Here is a 19787-nt window from a genome sequence, read left to right as displayed (position 1 = left end):
GGGCCTTCTAGCTGTGTCATAATGTGGCTGAAGGTAAAAGGGCAAACGGCAAAAGTGGGCTGAACTTGCCCTTTTACAAGAGCATTAATCTCATGCATGAGAGTGGAGCCCCCTTGGCCTAATTCCCACCTCTTTATGGCAGTTAAATTTCAACATGAGTTTTGGAGAGGAGAGTCATTCAAACCATAGCAGTGCTTATGTTATTTTTCAAGTAAAATTAACTTAGATTTGAAGAACTAGGGATTTTATACTTGGAAGTGTTGATTTCATAGTTACCTATTTCTTATGCCTTAGTTGTTTCAAAAGCTTGAAATGCCCTTTGCTGACAGCACAATTCCTTGAACAGTCTGAAGAAGGTGGAAATGATCCTTTCAGGTATTTTGCATCAGAAATAATAGTAAGTACAGCTAATTTAATCTGCTATAATCTCAAATGTTATCCCACTATATTCTCAGTACTGCACATGTAAATTGATACATTCATTAATAAAGAAATATGTATTTTTTGTAGAACACATAAAAGATGGAAAATAAAACAGCAATAATTTTATTATCCAAAGATAAATATTGATATCCTCCAGGCTTTTTTCTTATATACTTATTTATAATAATACATATATATAAAATTTTCAAAGATTATATATGTATTCTTATAATCTACGTTTTTCCTCTTCAACAGTATATTATGAATATTTTTCCATTGGCTTAATAGCGTCCTATGGTATGGACTTAGCATAATGTATTTCACCTATGCCATATAATTCAACATTTGGATTGTTACTAATTTTTCATTATTGTAGGACAACTCCAACTTTTTTTTAACTGTTAAGTCTATTATAAGTAACCTAGTAACTAAATTTTTGTATACTTCTAAAATTATTTCCTTAAAATTCCTAGAGTGGAAGTTCCATGCCCCATGATAAATATTTTCAAAATAGCTCCATATATAAGTAAATTTTATTTTAAAAGCAATTTGGCTGTATGCATCAATAGTATTTTAAAATGTACTCAGATTCTGTATTAGAGAAATAATCTGAAATATTAAAAAGTGTATTTTAAGTTGGTGTTTATGAATTTCAAAAGAGCAGTCCATGTGGCCGTGTAGTTTTCTTCAGCCATGTTCAGCTACATGAGTGCAGGTACAGCATAGGAGTAACATTTGGTTTAATTAGGGTGAGGTTTTGAGAACCTCACCCCTCTTATAGAGAGCAAGAGGGGGGCAAGGGATTGAGCATGTATGTAAGGTGATTTTTTTTTTCAATTATATAAGTTCTAAGTTACATGTGCACAACGTGCAGGTTTGTTACATAGGTATACATGTGCCATGTTTGTTTGCTGTACCCATGAACTCATCATTTACGTTAGGTATTTCTCCTAATGCTATCCCTCCCCCAGGCCCCCATGTCCCGACTGGCCCTGGTGTGTGATGTTCCCCACCCTGTGTCCACGTGTTCTGTCCTACCTATGAGTAAGAACATGCGGTGTTTGGTTTTCTGTTCTTGTGATAGTTTGCTTAGAATGATGGTTTCCAGCTTCATCCATGTTCCTGCAAAGGACATGAACTCATCCTTTTTTATGGCTGCATAGTATTTCATTGTGTGTATGTGCCACATTTTCTTAATCCAGTCTATCATTGATGGACATTTGGGTTGGTTCCAAGTCTTTGCTATTGTGAATAGTGCCACAAGAAACACATGTGCATGTGTCTTTATCGTAGAATGATTTATAATCCTTTGGGTATATGCCCAGTATTGGGATCGCTGGGTCAAATGGTATTTCTAGTTCTGGATCCTTGAGGAATCGCCACACTGTCTTCCACAATGGTTGAACTAATTTACACTCCCACCAACAGTGTAAAAGCATTCCTATTTCTCCACATCCTCTCCAGCACCTGTTGTTTCGTGACTTTTTAATGATTGCCATTCTAACTGGCATGAGATGGTATCTCATTGTGGTTTTCATTTGTGTTTCGCCAATGACCAGTGATGATGAGCATTTTTTTATGTCTGTTGGCTGCATAAATGTCTTCTTTTGAGAAGTGTCTATTCATATCCTTTGCCCACTTTTTGATGGGGGCTGTTTGTTTTTTTCTTATAAATTTAAGTTCCTTGTAGATTCTGGATATTAGCCCTTTGTCAGATGGATAGATTGCACAAATTTTCTCCCATTTTGTACGTTGCCTGTTCACTCTGATGATAGTTTCTTTTGCTGTGCAGAAGCTCTTTAGTTTAATTAGATACCATTTGTCTATTTTGGCTTTTGTTGCCATTGCTTTTGGTGTTTTAGTCATGAAGTCTTTGCCCATGCCTATGTTCTGAATGGTATTACCTAGGTTTTCTTTTAGGGTTTTTATGGTGTTAGGTCTTACATTTAAGTCTTTAATCCATCTCGAGTTAATTTTTGTATAAGGTGTAAGGAAGGCATCCAGTTTCAGCTTTCTACATATGGCTAGCCAGTTTTCCCAGCACCGTTTATTAAATAGGGAATCCTTTCCCCATTGCTTGTTTTTGTCAAGTTTGTCAAAGATCAGATGGTTGTAGATGTGTAGTGTTATTTCAGAGGCCTCTGTTCTGTTCCATTGGTCTGTGTATCTGTTTCGGTACCAGTACCATACTGTTTTGGTTACTGTAGCCTTGTAGTGTAGTTTGAAGTCAGGTAGCATGATGCCTCCAGCTTTGTTCTTTTTGCTTAGGATTGTCTTGGCTGTACGGGCTCTTTTTTGGTTCCATATGAACTTTAAAGTAGTTTTTTCTAACTCTGTGAAGAAAGTCAGTGGTAGCTTGATGGGGATAACATTAAATCTGTAAATTACTTTGGGCAGTATGGCCATTTTCACGATACTGATTCTTCCTATCCATGAGCATGGAATGTTCTTCCATTTGTTTGTGTCTTCTTTTATTTCGTTGAGCAGTGGTTTGTAGTTCTCCTTGAAGAGGTCCTTCACATCTCTGGTATATTGGATTCCTAGGTATGTTATTCTCTTTGTAGTAATTGTGAATGGGAGTTCACTCATGATTTGGCTCTCTGTTTGTCTATTATTGGTGTATAGGAACACTTGTAATTTTTGCACATTGATTTTGTATTCTGAGACTTTGCTGAAGTTGCTTATCAGCTTAAAGAGATTTTGGTCTGAGACAATGGGGTTTTCTAAATATACAATCATGTCATCTGCAAACAGAGACAATTTGACTTCCTCTTTTCTTAATCAAATACCTTTATTGCTTTCTCTTGCCTGATTGCTCTAGCCGGAACTCCAACACTTTGTTGAACAGGAGTGGTGAGAGAGGGCATCCTTGTCTTGTGCTGGCTTTCAAAGGGAATGCTTCCAATTTTTTGCCCATTCAGGCTGTGGGTTTGTCAAAAAAGCGCTTTATTATTTTGAGATACGTTCCATCAGTACCTAGTTTATTGAGAGTTTTTAGCATGAAGGACTGTTGAATTTTGTCAAAGGCCTTTTCTGCATCTATTGAGATAATCATGTGGTTTTTTGTCATTGGTTCTGTTTATGTGGTGGATTACATTTATTGATTTGCATATGTTGAACCAGCCTTGCATCCCAGGGATGAAGCCGACTTGATTGTGGCGGAAGAGATTTTTGATGTGCTGCTGGATTCAGTATTTTATTGAGGACTTTCACATCGATGTTTATCAGGGATATTGCCCTAAAATTCTCTTTTTTTGTTGTGTCTCTACCAGGCTTTGGTATCAGGATGATCCTGGCCTCATAAAATGAGTTAGGGAGGATTCCCTCTTTTTCTATTGATTGGAATAGTTTCAGAAGGAATGGTACCATCTCCTTTTTGTACCTGTGGTAGAATTCAGCTGTGAATCTGTCTGGTTCTGAACTTTTTTTGGTTGGTAGGCTATTATTGCCTCAATTTCAGAACCTGTTATTGGTCTATTCAGAGATTCAACTTCTTTTTGATTTAGTCTTGGGAGGGTGTATGTGTCCAGGAATTTATCCATTTCTTCTAGATTTTCTAGTTTATTTGCATAGAGGTGTTTATACTATTCTCTGATGGTAGTTTGTATTTCTGTGAGATCAGTGGTGATATCACCTTTATCATTTTTTATTGTGTCTATTTGATTCTTCTCTCTTTTCTTCTTTATTAATCTTGCTAGAGGTCTATGTATTTTGCTGATCTTTTCAAAAAACCAGCTCCTGGATTCACTGATTTTTTTTTGAAGGGTTTTTTGTGTCTCTATCTTCTTCAGTTCTACTCTCATCTTAGTTATTTCTTGCCTTCTGCTGGCTTTTGAATTTGTTTGCTCTTGTTTCTCTAGTTCTTTTCATTGTGATGTTAGGATGTCATTTTAGCTCCTTCCTGCTTTCTTTTGTGGTCATTTAGTGCTACAAATTTCCCTCTACTTACTGCTTTAAAAGTGTCCCAGAGATTCTGAAACGTGTCTTTGTTCTCATTGTTTTCAAAGAACATCTTTATTTCTGCCTTCATTTCGTTATTTACCCAGTAGTCATTCAGGAGCAGGTTGTTCAGTTTCCATGTAGTTGTGCTGTTTTGAGTGAGTTTATTAATCCTGAGTTCTAATTTGATTGCACTGTGGTCTGAGAGACAGTTTGTTGTGATTTCTGTTCTTTTACATTTGCTGAGTAGTATTTTACTACCAATTATGTGGTCAGTTTTAGAATAAGTATGATGTGGTGCTGAGAAGAATGTATATTCTGTTGATTTGGGGTGGAGGGTTCTGTAGATGTCTATTAGGTCTGCTTGGTCCAGAGCTGAGTTCAAGTTCTGGATATCCTTGTTAACCTTCTGTCTCATTGATCTGTGTAATATTGACAGTGGGGTGTTAAAATCTCCCATCATTATTGTGTGGGAGTCTAAGTCTCTTCGTAGGTCTCTGAGGACTTGCTTTATGAATCTGGGTGCTCCTGTATTGGATGCATATATATTTAGGATAGTTAGCTCTTGTTAAAGTTATCCCTTTACCATTATGTAATGGCCTTCTTTGTCTCTTTTGGTCTTTGTTGGTTTAAAGTCTGTTTTATCAGAGACTAGGATTGCAACCCTTGCTTTTTTGTTTTGTTTTGTTTTCCATTCGCTTGGTAGATCTTCCTCCATCCCTTTATTTTGAGTCTATGTGCATCTGTGCACGTGAGATGGGTCTCCTGAATACAGCAAACTGATGGGTCTTGACTCTATCCAATTTGCCAGTCTATATTTTTTATTTGGGGCATTTAGCCCATTTACATTTAAGGTTAGTATTGTTATGATTGAATTTGATCCTGTCATTATGATGTTAGTTGGTTATTTTTCCCATTAATTGATGTGGTTTCTTCATAGCGTTACTGGTTTTTACCATTTTGCATGTTTTTGCAGCGGCTGGTACCGGTCGATCCTATTCATGTTTAGTGCTTCCTTCAGAAGCTCTTGTAGGGCAGGCCTGGTAGTGACAGAATCTCTCAGCATTTGCTTGTCTGTAAAGGATTTTATTTCTCCTTCACTTATGCACCTTAGTTTGGCTGGATATGAAATTCTGGGTTGAAAATTCTTTTCTTTAAGAATGTTGAATACTGGCCCCCACTCTCTTCTGACTTGTAGGGTTTCTGCCGAGAGATTCACTTAGTGTGATGGGCTTCCCTTTGTGGGTAACCCAACCTTTCTCTCTGGCTGCCCTTAAAAGTTTTCCGTTCACTTCCACCTTGGTGAATCTGACAATTATGTGTCTTGGAGTTGCTCTTCTCGAGGAGTATCTTTGTGGTGGTCTCTGTATTTTCTGAATTTGAATGTTGGCCTGCCTTGCTAGGTTATGGAAGTTTTCCTGGATAATATCCTGAAGAGAGTTTTCTAACTTTGTTCCATTCTCCGTGTCACTTTCCGGTACACCAGTCAAATGTAGATTTGGTCTTTTCACATAGTCCCATATTTCTTGGAGGCTTTATTCGTTTCTTTTCACTCTTTTTTCTCTAATCTTGTCCTCTCACTTTATTTCATTAATTTGATCTTCAGTCACTGATACCCTTTCTTCCACTTGATCGAATCAGCTACTGAAGCTTGTGCATGCATCACGTAGTTCTCGTGCCATGGTTTTCAGCTCTATCAGGTCACTTAAGGTCTTCTCTACACTGTTTATTCTAGTTAGCTATTCGTCTAACCTTTTTTCAAGGTTTTTAGCTTCCTTGTGACAGGTTAGAACATGCTCCTTTAGCTCAGAGAAGTTTGTTATTACTGACCTTCTGAAGCCTACTTCTGTCAACTACTTGTGAAACTCATTCTCTGTCCAGTTTTGTTCCCTTGTTGGCCAAGAGCTGTGATCCTTTGGAGGAGCAGAGGCGCTCTGTTTTTTGGAAATTTCAGGTTTTTTGCTCTGGTTTCTCCCCATCTTTGTGGTTTTATCTACCTTTGATCTTTGATGATGGTGACCTACAGATGGGGTTTTGGTGTAGATGTCCTTTTTATTGATGATGATGCTATTCCTTTCTGTTTGTTAGTTTTCCTTCTAACAGTCAGACCCCTCAGCTGCAGGTCTGTTGGAGTTTGCTAGAGGTCCACTCCAGACCCTGTTTGCCTGGGTATCACCAGTGGAGACTGCAGAACAGCAAATATTCCTGCCTGAACCCTCCTCTGGAAGCTTTGTCCCAAAGGGGCACCCGCCTGTTTGAGGTGTCTGTCGGCCCCCTACTGGAAGGTGTCTCCCAGTCAGGCTACATGGGGGTCAGGGACCTACTTGAGGAGGCAGTCTGTCCATTATCGGAGCTCAACGGCCATACTGAGAGAACCACTGCTCTCTTCAGAGCTGTCAGACAGGGACGTTTAAGTCTGCAGAAGCTGTCTGCTACCTTTTGCCCTGTCCCCAGAGGTGGAATCTATAGAGGCAGTAGGCCTTGCTGAGTTGTGATAGGCTCCGCCCAGTTCGTGCTTCCAGGCCTCTTTGTTTACACTGTGAGCTACTCAAACCTCAGCAGTGGCGGACGCCCCTTCCCTTCTCCAGCTGCAGCCTCACAGGTCAATCTCAGACTGTTGTGTTAGCAGTGAGCAAGGCTCCGTGGGTGTGGGATCCACCAAGCCAGGCACGGGAGGGTATCTCCTGGTCTGCCAGTTACTAAGACTGTGGGAATAGCACAATATTTGGTCAGGTGTATACCGTTGCTCCAGATACAGTCTGTCATGGCTTCCCTTGGCTAGGAAAGGGAAATGCGCTGACCCCTCGTGCTTCCCGGGTGAGGCGATGCCCCACCCTGCTTCAACTTGCCCTCCGTGGGCTGCACCCACTGTCCAGCGAGTCCCAATGAGATGAACCAGGTACCTCAGTTGGAAATGCAGAAATCAGCCATCTTCTGCGTCAATCTCGCTGGGAGCTGCAGACCGGAGCTGTTCCTATTCAGCCATCTTGGAAGTGACTCCTTTTTTTTTTTTTGAGACAGAGTCTTGCTCTGTCACCCAGGCTGTGGTTCAATGGCACGATCTCAGTTCTCTGCAATCTCCACCTCCTAGGTTCAAGCAATTCTCCTGCCTTAGCCTCCCAAGTAGCTGGGATTACAGGCACCCACCACCACGCCTGGCTAATTTTTTGTATTTTTAGTAGAGATGGAGTTTCGCCATGTTGGCCAAGCTGGTCTCAAACTCCTGACCTCAGGTGATCCACCCGCCTCAGCCTCCCAAAGTCAGGAATTACAGGTGTGAGCCACTGCACCCTGCCACAAGGTGATTTTAATGTACAAAGTGACTTTAATGATGGACATAGAATTTAAGCTGGGTAAGGAGTGAAGTTAGGACATACTAAATGCAAGAGACAGTGAAAAGGTGATTGGACCATTAGGTTGTAGAACCTGATGTGGGTGACAAATGTTTGGAGTTAGGTTACTAAAAGGGGTGAACTGAAAAAATAGGTGTAAAGAATAGGATGCTTGAAAATAGTATTATGGAAAGATTATAGTTACTAGCATCAATGTCTGGGGTGTGAACATGAGAGGGTGTTCTAAAGGAGAGGGTAGAGGCCAAGGTCATTGGACTAGAGAAAATAGATTTCTGAGATTTCTTTGGTTGTACGTTTTAAATCCCACAGAATTATAATGTTGGAAAGCCACGTGATGGGGTGACCTTGGGGTCTACTAACTGCAACAAGGAGGGGTAGAAATGGTAAAGTCATAAAAAATGAGTTTCAGAGTTGAGGGAGTTTTAGAGAGGATGGGGAGAGAATGGTGTAGAAGCAGCAAGGAGAACAGATGTATTCCCAGGCTCAGTGGTACAATGGGTATAGATGAAAAATATAGCAGTCTTTTGAAGGGTTGCAGAGAAAGCAGTTGTTTTCAGATGAGAGCCAATTTTCATTTAGGAGAGATGGAAAAAGGGGTAATATGAAGGGATGCTAGAAGTTTATGGGAATAAATTCTGAAGATGAGAGATGACTTGGTGACTGATATAATTAGGAATACATAATTTAATAAGGTTCATGCTGATGGTCACGATAATAGTGAAGAGGCTGTGAGGGATGAAGAAGGAGAGGTGAAGGGTTTTCTCTGGAGCACACAAAAGTCTGGGGGCTCTTCATTGTTGCCAGTGCTAGAGTACAGTGTCATCTCCTGGAGGTGGTATAAGCACCATCACCTGTGATGCGTATTTTGAGAAGACAACTATGAAAGTTGGAAACTATTAGAGGAAATCTGGTGATGCAGAAAAACCAAACTCAGTTTCTCCTACTATAGTCATAACAAGTTTCTGACACCAGATGTATGGAGTTCCCCTGCCCTGCCCCCTGCACTTCACAGCAAGCAAGCAAGCAGTTCTACCGTGGACACCAGTTGGGTGTCCTCTAATTCAATTCCAACATTACCTACCTGGAGACAGTGTCAGATTTCACAGGTTGAGGACTGAATCCCTCAAGACTGCCCCCACTTCCAATGCCAGTCTCAAGCCGCAGGATGTTTTACCTGTGCTCTGACTGACTGGCTATAAATCAAGATTCCCAGGACCCCTTCTTGGGTTTGATTAATTTGCTAGATAGGCTTACAGAACTCAGGGAACTGCTTACTTACATTTAGTGGTTTACTGTAAAGAATATTACCAAGGATACAGATGAAGAGATGCATAGGGCTTAGGTATAGGGGAGGAGGTACCAAGTTTCCATACCCTTCCTGGATGCACCACCCTACTGGAAACTTCGTGTGTTCAGCTTCCAGAAGCTTTCTGAATCCGATCATTTTGGGTTTTTATGGAGGCTTCATTATGTAGGAATGATTAATTACATCATTGACCATTGGTAATCAACTGAATCTTCATCCCCTCTCCTTTACTGAGGTGGGATGGAGGTGGGGCTGTGGGACTGAAAGGTCCAACCTTCTAATCACAGGGTTGGTTCCCTTGGCAACCAGCTCCCATCCTGAGGCTATCCAGGAGACCCAGCCATCAGTCAACTCAACAGCATAAAGACACTTATCACTTTGGAGATTCCAAGGATTTTAGGAGTTATATCCCAGGAAGTGGGAACAAAGAGCAAATATATATTTCACAGTATCACAGATGTTAAATCTGGGAGTGATGTAATCAAACTGTGTTTAGGATTCATCACTTTAAAGGAAGATGACTAACGGGGATAAAATTGGAAGTAGGGAAGCCTTAGGAGTTAAGTAAGAAATGATGGGACAAGAGTATAGATGTATGGATATAGTTTTTGTTTGTTTCCTTTTTTTAATTGACTAAATTTAGGGTGCATTCTGTTATTAAGTTAAAGATGAAGAAAGGGCAGATTTGAGAACTTCATAGTAGGTAAAACTGGCAAAATTTGGTCATTGATTGGATTTTGAATAGAACATGGATGAGGGTTTTTGCTTGCATAACTGGGCAGATGAAGGTGCCAATACTTGAGATAGAGAATACAGAGCAAGAATCTGGGGGTCTTGAGCTTTTAAATAAAATGTATTATAAAAATTTAAAAACATTCAGAAAAGTACTAAAAATAATATAGCACATGCCCATGTACCCATCACCCAGCTTCAATAATTATGAACATTTTGCCAGTTTTGTTTTATCTATCCTCCTTCTTTTCTTGCTGTGGTATAACAAGTCCTAAACATAATTCATCTGTAAGTCTTTAAGGATGCTTCCCTAATGATAAGGGCTTTTTTTAAAAAACAAATAACCACCATGTTATCATGACACCTAACAAGATTTTATTACCTTTTGTTAAAATTTTTTGAGACAGGGTTTCACTCCCATTGCCTAAGCTGAAGGAAGTGGCATGATCTCGGCTCACTGAAACCTCTGCCTCCCGGGCTCAAGCAATTCTCCTGCCTCAGCCTCACTGCAGGCACACATAGTCCCACCTGGCCAATTTTTGTATTTTTGGTAGAGACGGGGTTTTACCGTGTTACCCAGGCTGGTCTCGAACTCCTGGGCTCAAACGATCTGGCTGCCTTTGGCTTCCCAAAGTGCTGGGATTACAGGCGAGAGCCACTATTCCCGGCCTAATACCTAACAAGATTAGCAATAATTTTTTAATGTGTATCTAATAGAGAGAGAGTAGGTTTTTAAGGAATTTAAAATATAATATTTTAATATGTAAAATATATGTATATTTAATATAGAATTATATGTAACTGCGTGTATATATACTTTTTGAGTTAGGGTCTCGCTCTGTGGCCTAGGCTGGAGTGCAATGGCACAACCATAGCTCACTGCAGCCTCAACCTCCCAGGCTCAATTGATCCTTCCACCTCAGCCTCCTGAGTAGCTGGGACTTACAGGCATGCACTAGCATGCCTGGCTAATTTAAAATTTTGTTTTGTAGAGGTGAAGTCTTACTATGCTGTACAGACTGGTCTTGAACTCCTGGGCTCAAGTGATCCTCCCACCTTGGCTTCCCAAAGTGCTGGAATTACAGGTCTGAGCCACCGTACCTGGCCAGGAGATACTTTGAATAAGATGGGTTGAGATTACCCAAAGAGGTGGCAAGAGAAAAGGGCTCAGGAGTGAACTCTAGAGAGTACCGGCACTTAAAATGAGCCCAAGAAAGAAGTCAGAAGTGGTAGAAATACACAGAAACTGGTGTAGTAGAGTTTCAGAAGGATAGAGGTGATCAGTACTGTTACATGCAACATAGAGGTACGCTGAAAAGCATCCATTGGATTTAGGAAGTAAGATGGCATTGTTATTCTTAGCAAGAAAAGTTTAAGTATAGTGCTGGAGACAAATCAGAATGGAGTTGATAGAAGAATGAATGACAGATGAGAAAAAGGTGATGACTAGTGTAAGCTATTCTTTGAAAGAGTTAGGTGAATAAGGAAGAAGGTAATAGCTAGAAGACATGAGCTAAGGGTAGGAAGGTAATGGAGATCGGAAGACTTGAGCATGTTTATAGCTGTTGGGGTGCAAACTGTTGAGAGAAAAATACAAGTGTTTATGAGATAACTGAAATAATGTGGCTTATGAGCAGATGGCTGGACATAGTATCAAGGAAGTAAGGAAGGTCCTAGAGAGGAAGAACTAATGGGTATCAAGGTAAGAAAACATGTTGAGAAATATGTAGCAGGAATGGGAACTTACAATTGAGAGGAATCAAACCCACTGGCCTTGAATTTCTAGGTGAAGGAGAGATGATGTCTTAATGAGGAGGTAGAAATGGGCATTGAGTAAAAGGGCTTAAGGAAACTGGTAAAGGTTTGGAATACTGAGGGGAAAGGAAAGAGATGGTGGAAGGCCATGGAAGCATGAGTCAGCAGTACTGAGCACTCAGTGGTGCTTGGAGACCACAACTGTAGTGGTAACAGTCTGTATTTTTTTATCCAGCAATACTCAGCTCCCTGTGTGTAGAAGTAGAGAAGGTAGACTGTAGTTATTTTTCCAAGGCTGGCATTTTACTGGGTAGATACTGCTGAAGGAAATACAGGGTGCAGATAGTTCAACTGGTCAATAATCCATGATCCAGGTTGGATAGGTAAAGAAGGGGTTAGGAGGGGATGCCTAGGTAGGTCAAAATGAAGGAATCACAGGACTGGAGAAGTCAGAAGTAGAAAAGCAGATTGCTAGGAGAGAGAGGGTGAGAGATTTTGGTCAGAAAATGGGGTATTGGAGTTTAAAGTATCAAATGCAGAATAGTTCCAGATGTTCAGAGATCTGGCATGGGATTAGGTACTAAAATGGATTAGAACTAAAGGTCACTAGAATTTAGAAATTGAGAACCATGAGAGTAGATGCAGTGACTTGCTGCTTGATTGAAAAATAATAATAATAAAGGACCATGAGACTAGCCTGTTACAGGGTTTATCTGCATGAACATTCAATTTTCCCAGGATCATAGCAGGAGTTGGGTAGAGAAAAAGATTATGAGAAGGTGCCAGAGTCTTCGCTGAATGTCAGGAAATTACCAGGAAGTCAGCATATGACAGAGAAAAGGACAGTATGTTATCTGCATCAAAGGAAAATGTGCTTTTGTTGAAAAGTACAGAAAAAGCCAATACTACAAAACTATGCTAAGCCCCTACCTGTACTCCCCAGCCAACAGCTGCCTTCCGGACCCTGTGGTATAAAAGGTGTGAGAATGAGCATCTCCCACCAGAAATCAGACAGGTTTAGTTAAGGCAGTGAGGCAGAACAAGCATCCTATGAAGAGACTGAGGATGTAGGTGAGTGGTTCTAAAATCTCAGTAGAAGGAACATTGCAAGTACAAAGAGCCAGCAGTGAGGATGCACAGAGCTGTCTAGAAGTAGAGGTGAGACCAGCTAGGAGATGAAATGAGGAGATGTCTTCTGTTCTGTGCTGGAGAAGTACTGGTAAGCGTGGTGTGGTTGGGATTCACTGGCCTCAGCCATCCTTACTTTGTCACAAGTTATTTTGGTACAGAACCACTAGAATGTCCCAAAGGCTGTAGTACAGGAACATTCCTGAAAGGACAAAAGCTTCCATGAATTTTGAGAAATTGTATGGTGGCAGGTACAGCCTGGGTCTGAGCAAGACTGCTGGATGGTGTGTGGGTAGATAGTGAAGGCCCAGATTTGGGAACAGATTGGACCTCAGATATCCAGAGCAGCACTGTAGAATCTAGTTGCATATAATGATGTTTTTAAAAGGGTATCCTAGGCTGGGCACGGTAGCTCACGCCTGTAGGCCCAGGCCTTTGGGAGGCCAAGGCGGCAGATCACTTAAGCCCAGGAGTTCAAGACCAGCGTGGGCTACATGGCGAAACCCCATCTCTATAAAAAAATTAAAAATAAAAGTAAAATAGTGGGCGTGGTGGCATGTACCTGTAGTCCCAGCTACTCAGGAGACTGAGGAAGGTGGATTGCTTGAGCCTGGGGAAGTCAAGGCTGCAGTGAGCCATGATCATGCCACTACACTCCAGCCTGAGTGACAGAGTGAGACCTTGTCGCCAAAAAAACAAACAAACAAAAAAAAACAGGGCTACCTTACTCTGGAAGAAACACATGTAGCATTGGCTGAATAAAGAAATGAAGCTTCATGATGAAGGACATTTGGAATCAGAGTGCAATAAACTTTTTGTCTTGTAGCTATAACAAGAATGCATGGCTTTGAAAATCACTGCAGCAGTATATATTTAGCATCTGGTTGCTGAATAGCAGTCTCTTGTGACTGAGGATTTTCCATGGTTCCTTTTTGTATTCTGAAATGACTAATGGAACCATCTGGGATCAGCAGATTTTAACTCCCTGAAGGCTGGAAAAGACTTACTTGGCTTTATGATTCCCCATAAAGTCAGGCCCGGCGCTTTGCACTTAAGTGTTTATTGAATAAAAGAGTGACTTGTGTGGAAGTTATTCATTCTGCTTTAGCTGTTTTTGTCATTCATTCCCTTTTAACTCCTATATGGTAGTTTGTTGTGACTTTAACTTTCTTACGCTTTTTTTGTGGAGCTGCTCAATAAATATTTGACATAGGTATTATGCCGTTTTATGGCTCATCCAGTGTCACACAGCTAGTGAGTGGCAGAGCCAAAGCTCAAAATCAGTTTCAGTGGATTCTGAAGGTCAGGCGCTTTGCGGTACACTAGAATTAGTACCAGTATAAGAGGCATAGGGGTGATCCTGTTTCCTGAGCATAAAGCTTTATTTAGCCCTGTGGTCCTACCCACTCATGCAAGGATGCTTCTTTCTCATCTGACATGAGAACCCAGATGACTTGAGAGATCAACAGTGTCTCCTCAACGCTGCCCTGCCCAGCGTTCCTGCAGCCCGCTCTCTACAGGCAGACAGTGTCAGTGGAACGTTGTTCCTGGAGTATTCTTCGTTTTAGTTGCTTTACCCTTGCTTCATATATTTGTGTCTCACATTTTAGATTGCGTTGAAATATCCCTGAAGCACTTTAAAAAAAAAAAAAATGTGGTAAAATATACATAAAATTCATCATTTTAAACTTTTTTTAAACTATGATTCTGAATTTAGAATACTTCTGATGTATAAAATGCTATGTAAAATATGATTTTGCTGTTGGCTTCTGTATTAGTTTTTCACTGCTATATAACAAATTCCTATAAACTTAGCAGTTTAAAACAGCGTACCTTTGTTATCTCACAGTTTCTATGGATCAGGAGTCCAGCCACAGCTTAATTGGGTCCTCTGCTCAGGGTCTTATTGGGCTACAGGCCAGTTGTTGACTGGGCCTGTGGTCTTTATCAGAAGCTTAACTGGGAAAGATCCACTTCCAGGTTTCCGCTGTTTCCACTTCCAGGTTTCCTCCAAGCTGTAGGACTGAGGTGCCCATTTTCTTGCTGGCTGTCAGCCAGGGACCACATTTAGCTTCTAGGATCTGCCTGTAGTTGGTCCCTTGCCATGTAGTTCTGTCCGTGAGCCTCCTCATAACATGGCAGCTTAGTTCTTTAAAGCCAGCAAGGGAGAGTTTCTGAGTCTCAGGGAAGGCCTGGACCCCCTTTAAAAATCTACCTGATTAAGTTAGGGCCACCCAGGATGGTTTCCTTTCTGAATAACTCAAAATCAACTGATTTGGGACCTTAATTACTTCTGTAGAAACCCCTTCACTTTTGTCTTATAATCTAATCATGGGAGTGACATCTTGGCATATTCTGTTGGTTGAAAGCAAGTCTCGTAGGTCCCACTTATGCTCAAAGGGAGTGATTACACTCCCCTTGGTGAGAATATGGAGTCTGAAAACGGGGCAGGGGGCGTCTTAGAGTCTGTGTGCTACGGTTTCCTTTTTTATCCATTTCATAGGGTTTTTTATCAGCAATTGGACACCCTTTCCCCAAAATGATTTTTAATCATGGAAGGAAAAAGAGAACTTGGAATTACCTTGAATTTGAAGAAGAAGAAGATAAACAGTTAGCAGACTCAATGGCTTCTCTGGCATATCTAGTATTTGTACAGGGCATCCGTATTGATCAGCTTCCAATGGTCTTAAGGTAAGAGTTAGTGTTTGGTTTATTCATGTATTCCAAAAGGAGTTTCATAAAATTCTCATCTATCTAATGTCCAATATATGCATATTAACACACTAATACATTTTAAATAAATAATAAAGGCTATTTTTAATAAGAATGGTCCCAGCTATAATCTGTTAAAGATAGCAGTAGACAAGTAATGAAAGTGGGGGGTGTTGAAATAGGTGTAAGGGAATGGTGGGGACAAGAATCAGAAGACGGTAAACTGGGCTTGGTTTTGAAGCTTTTGAGGCCACCCTGGAACTAGCCAGGTACCCAGGGTATCATCATCTTTTCACTGGATTACGGCTGTAATCCTAAGTGGATACTAATATATCCACTTCGACTGCCTTTTAATTTAACACATTCTCAACATACCAGAAAGTGAAGCCTTAAAAGAAGTCCCTTACTGAAAACCCTCCAGTGGCTTCGTATTGCTTTAAGAATAGTGTCTTAATGCCTTTGCATAACTTCTGAGACAAACTTATGCTTGGTCTGTTCCCTGCTCGATTGGCCTGATTCATCTCCTACCACCTTTCCTCTTGTTTGCTATGCGCCAGTGACACAGACCTTCTTTTGTTTCTTGTTTAAATGTTATGCGTTTTCCAGCTATTTGGCCTTTGTATATGCTTAAAATTATCTTTATCCTTAAATGTCACTTTCTGAGCAAAGCCTTCACTCACCACCCAATTTAGGTTGAATCCTTCCATTATAATTACCTTGACCTTGTCTTTTCCCACAATGTTCGTTAAAATTATTTTTAAAAGATATAATTTTATAATGTAATATCTTCTGGACTTTGAGTTCTGTGATAATAAGGATTGTGTTTTTGTCTCTAAGCATTGGGTGTTTGTGTGAGTTTGTATATTTATGAATATACCTAGGAGTATATTTGTATGTAAATGTTGCGATAATGGCTATCATTTGCATGTGCACCATGTATGAAACATTATGCTAATAACTTTATATGCATTATCTCATCCTTATAATAAGCCTGTGAAATAGAGCATTCTTTCATTTTACAGATGAAAATAACAGGCTTAGACAGGTTAATATACCACCGAAGATCTAACTACTTTGTGGCATAGGTGGGATTCAGACAGCTCTGTCTGACCCCAGAGCCTGTACTCTTAAGCATCACAGTCTATCACCAAAATAACTTATACAGCATATGTGTATTGATTTGCTAGGGCTCCTGTAAAAAAGTGCTACCAACTGGATGGTTAAAATAACAAATAGTTTGTCTCATAGTTCTGGAGGCTCCTTCTGAGGGTTGTGAAGGAGAATCTTCTCCATGCCTCTCCCCTGGCTTCTGGTGATTTGCTCGCAATCTTTGATGGTCTTTGGCTTGTAGATGCATTATCCTGTTCTCTGCCTTCATGTTCATATGCTGTTCTCCCTGTGTGCTTGTGTCTGTCTCCAAACTTTCCTTTTTTATAAGGACAACAGTCATATTGGATTAGGGCCCACCCTAATAATCTCACTTTAAATTGATTACCTCCATAAAAATCCCTATCTCCAAATAAGGTCAGATTCTGAGGTACTGGAGGTATGGACTCTAACATATGTTTTTTGGGGGAGATACAATCCAACCCATAACAGTATGTATGTGCGTACATCTCTGTGTGTGTATTATATATATATTTGTTTTGTTTCTATTTTAGCCCATTGTACCTTTTGCAGTTTAATATGGGGCATATTGAAGTCTTTTTGCAAAGGTAAGATTATTTAGATGGTATCTCAAAATGAAATAATGTTAAAATAGTCCTTGTTAAGATCAGCAGAGACTGCCTTCTCTTTGCTAGGCTCTAATTAATTAATTGGTTATTTTATAGAACAGCTTGGCAAATAATTCACGAGAGAGACAGAAATGAGTCAAAGAGGTTTTATACCAAAGTCTCTTTTATTTTAAACCTAAGACAGTATTAAGATTTTTGTCTTAAGGGCTTTTCCAGTCATCTCTTTCTAAGGTTTCTTCCCTTATTCCAAAAGTTGGTAATTAAAACACCCCTACCCTACTGCATCCTCCTCCATCCTAAGGAAGGGCAGTCAATAAAAGACATTCATCCGTATTTTTCCTTCATGGACACAGTCTGTGAATTGCATCAAAAGGAAGGAGGTGTCTTGACTTCCACTTTTTATAATTGAGATTATTGACAGTGATATCATTTAATTACAACTTTTCTCGTTTGAGGTGCTAAGCAGCAGGACTTTCTATTTTAAAAAAAAAAAAAAAAAAGGCCAGGCATGGTGGCTCACGCCTGTAATCCCAGCACCTTGGGAGACCAAGGCAAGAGGATTGCTTTACCCCAGGAGTTCGAGGCCAGTCTCTCTCTACAAAAAATCTGAAAAGTTAGCCAGGTGTGGTGGCGCATGCCCGTTGTCCCAGCTACTTGGGAGGCTGAGGTGAAAGAATTGCCTGTACCGGGGAGGTCTAGGCTGCAGTGAGCAGAGATCACACCACTGCAGTCCAGCCTGGGCAACAGAATAAGACCCTGTCTCAAAAGAGAAAAAAAAGGAAATTACAGAGTAACAAGTATACATAATTTCTAGACAGAAATTAAAGAATTTCGCAAAACTGTATGCTTTGTTTTCTTTCACTATAACATGTAACATGTTTAAATTATCCCCTGAGATCAGTTAGGGCTTTGCAATTATCCTCCTGGAACACTAGTGACAGTTTATCAATCCCATCTCTTACCAGGTGAAGGAAGATTTGTAACATGGCAATGTGCAAATCTTCAGCATACAAGGCAGGAATTTCCAAGGATCTCCTGGCACAAGTAGTTACTAACTCTGTAAATTTGCTGTATTTTTTATGTGTTAATGATTTTATATTCATTACATTTAGTTTCTGTTATTCATACAGTGATAGTATGTATTGTTTTGAATCTAAGTCCTATATTCTTGAGATTTCCAAACTGCATAGTCATTGAATCTTTTTTTGAATAAAAAGAATTGGAAAGATTTTACAGAACAATCAACTGGAATATATAGCATTGGTTATATCAGGTATAGTTAGTTTCTTAGCGCTTGCTGTTGGAGATCTATTGTTTTGAAGTTAGGAAATAATCCCTGAATAGATTTATTTTGGTCAGATTTAGCGGTCTTAGCCAAACCAAAAGACAGATCAAAGATGGATTAAAACTTTTGATCAAGTTCTTCAACAGAATTTCTCCTTAATGATACACATTTTAAAAGTGTTAAAATTTCAATTTTTGCTGTATTTTTCATCAGATGAAGTATCCTTCTAAAATAGTGTACAAATTCATGATAAATTGTAATATTACTTTTCAGAACAGAAGAGTCTGTTATCTCCAAAGGATTGGTAAGATGTTTGTTCCCATTATAACTTAAATACATAGTCTTGTCAACAAATAACAGCTGTTGACTTCACTATATATGTATCTGCATATATTTTAATCTGTAGGAGCTGCTGGAGAATAGTTTATTGAGAATAGAAGACAGTAGTCTACTTTACCAGTACTTAGAAATCAAGAGTTTTCTTACTGTACCTCAGGTAAATAAAATATGTATTCTAATATTGAAAATAGCCCTTTGCCTGTTCTGATAAGGTCTTTTCTGATTCCTTTCCCACTCTCTTCTCTGCAACCTTTGAAAACTCTGGTGTAATGCTGTCCAGTAGAACTTTGACAATATGAAAGCCACTAACCAAACTGAACACTTGAAATGTGACTAAGGAACTAAGTTGTTGTGTGTGTGTGTGTGTGTATTTTTTTTTTTTTTTTGAGACAGAGTCTTGCTCTGTCACCCAGGCTGGAGTGCGGTGGCACTATCTCAGCTCACTGCAACCTCCACCTCCCGGGTTCACACCATTCTCCTGCCTCAGCCTCCCGAGTAGCTGGGACTACAGGTGCCCGCCACCACGCCCAGCTAATATTTTTGTATTTATAGTAGAGATTGAGTTTCACCGTGTTAGCCAGGATGGTCTTGATCTCCTGACCTTGTGATCCGCCCGCCTCCCAAAGTGCTGGGATTACAGGCGTGAGCCACTGCGCCCAGCTGGAACTGAGTTTTAAATTTAAATTTTAATTTGTTTAAACATGGATAGCTATTAGAGGCCACCATTATAGATAGCACAGCGTCCAGTAGAAAAGCATAACTTTCTTCTTTCAGTACTTTATTTCTGTAGGGATCTTGGAAAATGAAGCTCCTTTATGTTTCTCATAACTCAAGTTCTCAGGACTCCATCCAAGGCATCCACAGACTCATTACCATAAAGACTAATATACATTTTGTTTTTCCCTCCTATGGTTTATTTTGCCCAGTACTCTTTGTTATGATATCCAAGGACATCCTTAGATTTCAGTGTGGGAACTGGTTTTCCTGATATTTAAACAGAAAAACATGGTTTTTGTTAACATATTGTTTGATTGTTTTTAATTAATAAATTATATTTCTGTGGGTTTGATTTCATTTTC

General features: G+C 39.9%; 1 protein-coding gene across 4 annotated transcripts in view; it reads left to right on the top strand.

Annotated features, from left to right (window-relative positions):
• GLMN (glomulin, FKBP associated protein) overlaps positions 1–19787 on the top strand; it is a 114737-nt gene that overhangs the window by 18081 nt on the left and 76869 nt on the right. For all 4 annotated transcript variants that reach the window (XR_007729313.1, XR_007729310.1, XR_007729311.1 and 1 more), the window contains exons 7-11: positions 295–397; positions 15140–15327; positions 17010–17063; positions 18643–18673; positions 18776–18865. Coding sequence is in view for 1 of the 4 variants with exons in the window: in XM_050806926.1 (XP_050662883.1) it covers positions 295–397; positions 15140–15327; positions 17010–17063; positions 18643–18673; positions 18776–18865 (466 nt within the window). In the remaining 3 variants the exon portion in view is untranslated. The remainder of the gene's footprint in view (positions 1–294; positions 398–15139; positions 15328–17009; positions 17064–18642; positions 18674–18775; positions 18866–19787) is intronic.

The sequence above is a fragment of the Macaca thibetana genome, chromosome 1, assembly GCF_024542745.1.
Source record: "Macaca thibetana thibetana isolate TM-01 chromosome 1, ASM2454274v1, whole genome shotgun sequence".
Lineage (NCBI taxonomy): Eukaryota > Metazoa > Chordata > Mammalia > Primates > Cercopithecidae > Macaca > Macaca thibetana.
The sequence above is the reverse complement of the archived record's forward strand: the minus strand, read 5'-3'. Positions and strand labels throughout refer to the sequence as shown.